Source organism: Scardinius erythrophthalmus, assembly GCF_964197995.2.
Source record: "Scardinius erythrophthalmus genome assembly, chromosome: 9".
Taxonomy (NCBI): Eukaryota; Metazoa; Chordata; class Actinopteri; order Cypriniformes; family Leuciscidae; genus Scardinius; species Scardinius erythrophthalmus.
This window is the reverse complement of record NC_138229.1, coordinates 41760229-41767952: the sequence shown is the minus strand read 5'-3', so window position 1 is coordinate 41767952 and position 7724 is coordinate 41760229. Positions and strand designations below refer to the sequence as shown.

Genomic DNA, 7724 nt, shown 5'->3' with positions numbered 1-7724 from the left:
AAAGACTTTTTGCAATGTTTTAGTTTCAAATGCTGTTCTTTTGAGCCTTCTATTCCTCGAAGAATCCTGAAAAAAATGATCACGATTTCCACAAAAATATTAAGTAGCACAACTGTTTTTAACATTGATAATAATAAAATGTCACATTGTTTACATTCAGTCAAATGCTCAGCTATACAGACACAGTCATCTGAAGTCAGTTGCACCCTTTAGTGTTTATAATCCTGTCCTTTGCCACTAGCCTGTAAATATAGTAAGTTCTACGGTTCTCTCGGTCATTCATTTTTATTACAATTTGACTGTTTATAAGAAGATTGACAGCTGCAACACCTTGAGCTATTCTCCTTGAGCTCAATATACACTTTTTAATAAGTAGCTATAAAATGAAAACGAACAACGATTGAGATTGAAAGACCTCTACAGTCACGGATAAGTTTTCTATCAGATTGTGTGGAGCTCTTTAAATTGTCCATCAGTGCGCGCGCGCGTGCGTCCGCGCGCTCGAGTCAGTACCGAGACGAGCGAGCGCTAGCGGAGGCAGCAGTGGCGCATCTCACATATCTGCCGCTGGATTATAACGGCTGCTTTAGGATGTGAACGGGTTTCGGCCTCGGCACCGGCCAAAGCTTCTGTTTTCCCATGACAAACAGATGCGACAAGAGAGCGAGCGAGCGCGCGAGTGAACGGTACAGGGGAGCGGAGAGATCATCAGTATTATTATGAGAAAAGAGGACGGGGTTTTCGGAGCCGTATTTGTTTTGCTCGCGGAGATGAGGCGGGGGGTAGTGAGTCGCTACAAAATCGTTGGGCTCCGGCCAAGCATTAATCTGTTTTAGCACACATATACCGCCGCGCTTGCGTTTACATCGTCAACAGACGCGTTTGATCGCTACGGTTTGCATCGCAGAAAAATAATGCAGCTGTCTCGAGGACATCTGTGAGATTTGCGGACTGCTGTTGCCGCTGCCATGACAGACGCAGGCTTTACCGAGCAGGCGGTGTGAGACGAGCACGGCCCCAGCTGCAGCAGCACGGCCGATGTGGGCTGCGTTTACCGGGGGAGATTAAATCTGTAAATACTGCTCGCGCTATTCCTCTTTAACCGTTTGCAATCTCAGGGAAAAATGTCCTCTCGGTCTGCTTTACCGTCTGCGAACGACCGGAGCACAGATCATGTAAGTATCATCATTTCAAATGAATTATTATTGTTGTATCATCTAGGCGCTCCGTTTCCACACAACGCCCAGTATTTAACGTCAGATGCACGGTCATTTTTACAACCGGGATTGAATATCAGGAATTCATTGCCTGGTATCGTTCATTCATGGGAGGATGGAGAGGCAGGATACAGTGGCCCATGTACGCGTAGCAGGTTCTTTGGAAAAACGGGCCGCATCCTTGAATGTGCAAAGCAGCAAAAGAGGCGCTGCGAAACGCGCAGGCAGTAGAGCGCCATCCGCATAGTGTACACATCAGCGCATCATCTGCGCACGAGCGCGCGCTCTTCTCCCAGAGAGGGGTTTTGCTTCATTGGCAGAATTTGCGGGAGAATAGCAAGAAGCTCTGAGCACCCTGTCTCTGCAAATTATAAAATGAATATGACCTTTTGGGGCTCCAGAGTCATATAGGGAGGATGAGCTTTTAGCGTTAGCTGTGATCTGCCGTCTCTACAGTTGCGTGCTCCGTACTCAGACGCACTGGCTGGTGTAGTGGCCTAGCAGTCATGCGCCAGCACATTACAGTGTGTTTTATGACCTGACCTAGACTTCTCTGTTGGTTAATGTATTTAGTGTTGCTCCAGTATCTTAGTAAACAATCTAAAACAACTATGGTTTTACTTAGCCTAATTCATTTAGGCCTACTTAATAAAAGAGAGTGCTGTTGATGCAAAATCAGTAGGGATTCAATTTACCTGATGTTTGACTGCTTGATTGAAACTGTCTGAAAGCTTATTAAAAAATTATAATACAACAAAATCTCAGCTGATGGTAACGCTTAATGAATATAATTAGACTTGCTGTATATTTTAAAGCAAGCACCAAGGTAAACGTTTTAAGTAATTCATTAAAGTGTGCACAACTAATTACATTTTATGTGAAGGATCAGGTTGTTGATGTCTTAGAAACGAAAAAAAAAACGTTTTGCATTTGGACTGTCTGCCTCTTTTTACACTACCATTCAAAAGTTTGGGATTTGTCAGATATTTTTCAATGTTTTTTTATATAGCCTAAGTCTCTGATGCTCACCAAGCCTGCATTTATTTCATCAAAAATACAGTAAAACAGTAATATTGTTACAATTTAAAAGAACTGTTTTCTATTTGAATGTATTTTTAAAATGTAATTTATTCCTGTGATGTCAAAGCTGGATTTTCAGCATCATTAGTCTTCAGTGTCACATGATCCTTCAGAAATCATTCTGTCGATTTGCTGCTTAAAACATGTCTTATTATTATCAATGTTGAAAACAGTTTTTCTGCTTAATATTTTTCAGTGCTACATTTTTTCAGGATTTTTTTATGAAAGTTCAACAACATTTATTTGAAATGGAAATCAAACATTATAAATGTCTTAAAGGTCACTGTTTGATCATCCTTTTGCTAAATTAATATTATTTTTTAAGAAGTCTTACTGACCCCAAATGTTTTGAACGGTAGTGAACGGTAAAAAATTACTCCTTTTCTTTCAAATTCAGCATTGTTATTCTTTAGACCAACTGCCGAAACATGCACAGGATTCTGGGATGTCATAGACAACAAATGATATATTTGTCATCAAAAAACAACCAGATGAAGACATCTTAATAAATAGTATGTGACACATATGGATGTTGACTTCTTACCTTTGTGTATAAACTGTGCAAAGGCAGCATTTTTCAGCTTTCAGACAGAACACTAATATGGTGGTTATTAAATGTAACTCTGTAGCACATGATGTTTCCTTATATGGGACAGAGACAGAGTTTTAGGATACAGAGGTAAGATAATGTGCATGGCACATTTTATTGAGCAAACATGTTCTGATCATAATATACCATATATTATGGAAAGTTGGGGCATTTAAAGGTCTTTGCACAGGATGCATAAGATAAAACAACCTGATCATTAATATAAAGAAAATGTGAGCCAGATCTGGACTAAGCTTACTTAACACCCACACATGCTCTCTCACATTTGGGATTCTCCCAATAAACCCTTTTCAAATAGGAGCAGTCTATGAAATATTCTTTATTTATTTGGTTATAATTTTTCAAAAATAAGAGTGAGACCTGGTTCACAGTGTGTGCAGTTTGGCATATTGTGTATGTAGCGTAGGATGCTGTGTGTGAGGTAGAGTCCAGTAAGAGTATGGCAGGGCATCGTTAGTAATTTATTCAATCCCTGAGCTGTAATCCCGTGGTCAGCGGTGCAGATGTGGACCTGCATGGGCATGTTTTGATTTCTGTGTGAGCTCCTTCCTCTCCCCTCTTAAGGGGGGCAGTTGGAGCCATTCAGTAAACTTCACCAGATGTTAGTTTGAGTGTTCGGGGTTTAGGTTTAAATGTGCTAATCTAAATAGTTTAGTTTTAGCAGCGACAGACTAAAACCTCCATGGCAAAGTAAATTAATCCTGTATTATAGGGCAGAATTACTCACACACCAGTGCTTACGCTCTCCTATACCATCATCACATCAGCCATCTAAATGATAATTCATATGATTTCAGTCACCATTTATAAAGGTTGTGCATGTGTTTGTGTTTCGCTGTGAGTTTTTAAAATTAGATTTCATGTTCATTACAAGAAAGCTGAATTATCTTAATTTACTTCCCCTCAGATGTGCATATTCCTAATAATTTTAGACCCTGAAAAACACACATAGGAAGGCACAGAAAGTTACGTATTTCTTTATTAAATTCTGTATTATATTATTGTAGCACAAACTGTTTGTTTCATCGTTTGTATAACCAAAGCTGAGGACTCATTTAAAAGCAGTTACAAACCCTTTGTAAATGCGTGAACTAGTGATGCACTGTTTTTACCAAAACATTGAAACCAAAATTAAAGTTTGATTTAGCCTAAAAACTACACCTGAAAATAAAGGTTGAGTAATTAAATTTAGCAAATTAGGCACAGTAATTTGTGCAGTTGTGTGCACGAAACAGACCCTGACATGGTTGAAACGCATCAATGGAGAAACACTAATTAAATGCCACTGTTTCAGTCAATGGTGTCGGCCCACCAAAACTATTTCGGACGAATATAGGTTGCCGAAATTCCGGTGCATCATTGCCTAATCCCAGATTTGAGCAACACAACTGTGACCTTGTTCTTTTTTTTTTGAATTGTTCACACTATAGTAGTTAAATTAAGTGATGCAGTGGCCAAAGATAGCAAAACATTGGTATAAATAAATAAAATACTAATTACTAGCCACTACAACAGTTGTGTGGCCCATCTGCATTAGTGTAGACTGATTTTTGTGTGTGTAGTAAGAGGCTTAATCATTAAATGAGGATTTAATTCAGAAATCTGGTGCAGTCAATCAGCGCTGTAGCATTAGTCTGTTTCACTAATGATTCCTTTCTTAAAACTTTCCTATTCCTCAATTAAATTCTGCTTTAATTAATTCAATTAATAAATCTATATGCAATTTCTGTGATCTAAGCTAACTACTTGTCTTTTTTACTGGCTAGACGCACAGGCAGGCCATTTTCTTATTTCTGTTTGCTTCAACAACAGCTCATGTTCCCCAGTTTAATCCAAACTATTTGTTAAAACTTTAATTAGAATAATCTTAATATATTTTCGATGTGTCTGTCTCTTCGTCCAGCATGCGTCTCTGGGAGCGAGTCGTTCAGAGAAGGGGACGAATGTGTCGAGTCGTTCACTGGGTGCCAGATGTCGTAACTCCATGGCCTCCAGCTCAGACGAGTTGCCCCACATCGGAAACTATCGGCTCCTTAAAACCATCGGCAAGGGCAACTTTGCTAAAGTCAAGCTAGCCCGCCACATCCTCACAGGCAAAGAGGTGAGAGAGAAAGAGAGAGTTTACATAGGTAAAACCAGAAGGGTGTGATAAGATGTAGCTACAGGAGCTTCTGTATTAGGTCTCATTCTCATTAGAACACTTGTGAGCATTAATTCTTTGGGTGGTATATTTTTAAAGTGGTCCAACTTAAGTGTGAAAATTTCCACGCCCACCCTTACTTTTTATAAACCAAAGCTGATATAGTGTGATTTAAGATAGACTTGTTAGTGGGCACCAGAGAGCTTTAATAATCTTGGACAATAATAGAATGTGATATTTAAAGAGTATTTTTTATTTTTTTTAGAAATGTACATATTTTAACACTGCATCAGTGTTAAAATATGTACATTTCTAAAAAAAAAAAAAATAAATAAAAAGTTTAAATACCATTATAGAAAGTCTGCATAATTAACAGTGAACTTATGTGTGGCAGTCTGGAGCCATGTATACACTTTTGGGAGTGACAGCCGCATTTAAATGCAGATGGGAATCCCTTAAATTATGGTTGTGTGTGTGCATGGAATACAATCGTCATTCCCAGACTTAAAATGGTTGATATAACCATAACACTATTGTAACTATAAATTTGGTAGCATGGATGCTAAAAGTTTTGTGCTCTTTTTGATCGAAGTAATGTTAGTGATCAGATACAAGTTTTAATAAAATACCCATCAATGTGCTTTGTTTATACGCCTTAAGTTGTTACTAACAGCATGTGCTCTGTCTGAAGTGTACAGTATGAGTTACTTCTAGACCACATGGCTGGTGGGAGCAGCTACAGGAGAGACTGACAGACTGGCATGAGTATTTGCGAATGAGTCAAGACACATGGCTCTGTCTCTGATTTGCGCCACGCGAGAAGAAAAGAGACATAGACACACTTCTAATTACATCACTGCATTAACAACTCGTTTTACAGTTGGGTGCTGTACACATTTAGCTCTACCTGCATTTTTTTATTTATTCAATATGGATGTCACTCCTGAAAATGACCAAAACTCTGAAGCAAGGAGCAGTTTTAAATATTGACACAGATTTCTCTTCATATACTATATTATTTTTTATATTTGATATTTTTCTTATCTATCTTCTGTAGTATTTTAATAATAGAGTCAAATATATACAGTACTGTTCAAAAGTTTGGGTGTAGTAAGATATTTCTTTAAAAGTAATTAATGCTTTTATTCAGCAAAGATGCATTCAGATGATCAAAGGTGGCAGTAAAGACATTTATAATGTTACAATACAAATAAATCAAATAAATGCTTTCTATTCATCAAAGAATTAAGAAAAAATGCATCACGGTTTCCACCAAAGAGACTTATTTTAAGTATAAAAAATTCTTACCAACCCCAAACTTTTGAACGGTAGTGTACATATTGTCATTTTTCATAACCAAGAATTGTTTAAACTGGTTTCCAGTTACTCTAGCAAGTTGCTTTTGATAAAAGTATCAACTAATGAAAATCAAATGACACTATAACGGTTTGATTGAGTTTTTCTGGAGGCTATCTACCTGGCTTAAGGAAAAATAAATGTTTTGGAGCTCAAATCACTAATTGTGAATTGTACATTTAGGTTGCAATAAAGATTATCGACAAGACTCAGTTGAACCCAACCAGCCTACAAAAGGTAAGACCAATAAGTATATATTTAGTATTTATGTTTTCAAGACATTTTCTTCTTTATTAAGACAAATGCCACACAATGATGTAATTTTAACACATTTAGTACAGAAACGGGAAAAAATATCCATGCACACTCTATATAAAGTGTCCAGAAAATCACATATTGAGTGCCACAAGTGAATAGTGCATATATAACTATAGATGCCTATCTAGAAAAGTGTGAAGCTCTTGGAAGTATTGCAGTAAAGTGTGTGTGTGTGTGTGTGTGTGTGTGTGTGTGTGTGTGTGTGTGTGTGTGTGTGTGTGTGTGTGTGTGTGTGTGTGGTGTTTAGTGTCTCTGTTGAGTCTGCGCTCTCGCCTGTATGCCAGTGACTCATCTGTCTCGTAATAGATTATCTCCGGCCTTCATTCCTCCTATTGAAGCCCAACACTCCACATTGCTCTGTGTTTGAGCATACATCAAGATTTGTTTTTTATTATTGACAAACCTATGGTTGATAGGCCTCTGTCTTTGAACACACTTGTGAAAACAGTAGTTTTCAGTAATCTGGATGGATGTTACATTAAATTTCAGCACAGACAACTGTGTTTAATTCAAGAGCTCCCCTTTGAAATGTAGTAACTTAAGCATCAGACATCAGTGATACTGTATGAACTGTCTTTTTTATGGGGAGAATTGGCGTGTGAGTACTGTAATTATTTTTCTGTAAATATCTACTGTATTTCCATGCACTGTTTAGTTATGTCCATTTTATACCAAAGTCTTCTGACTTATCTCTTTAAATCTGGCCATGGGCAGTCTTGTTTTCAAAATGCATCATTTGTTTGTGTGCTTAGTGTGTGTGTTGGAGAGGAGAGGTCGACAGCTGCGGTTCTCCACAGGCCCAGAATGCCCCACTGTGATTCAGTATTGGCTCTGTAACACACACACCGTTAACTGTACACAAACTGTAAACCACCCTTATTGAACATAAGTCACGTTTGGCTTTTTGATCACTCATATAGCTGATATAGGAATCACTGTTCAGTGGAGCATTTGCCAGTTGTCAGAGTAAGTGTTTGTCCCATCCCTCTTTTCTTGCCCTTTA

At 38.1% G+C, this 7724-nt stretch overlaps 1 protein-coding gene across 1 annotated transcript; it reads left to right on the top strand.

Annotated features, from left to right (window-relative positions):
- Nucleotides 1-585: 585 nt before the first annotated feature.
- Nucleotides 586-7088, top strand: LOC308695651 (MAP/microtubule affinity-regulating kinase 4-like; the record flags this gene model as incomplete). Its single annotated transcript, XM_081373831.1, has 4 exons — nt 586-1175; nt 4811-5008; nt 6587-6653; nt 7006-7088. The coding sequence occupies exons 1-4, from the start codon at nt 1125-1127 to the stop codon at nt 7086-7088; spliced, it is 399 nt and encodes a 132-aa protein (XP_081229957.1). The 5' UTR covers nt 586-1124.
- Nucleotides 7089-7724: the final 636 nt, after the last annotated feature.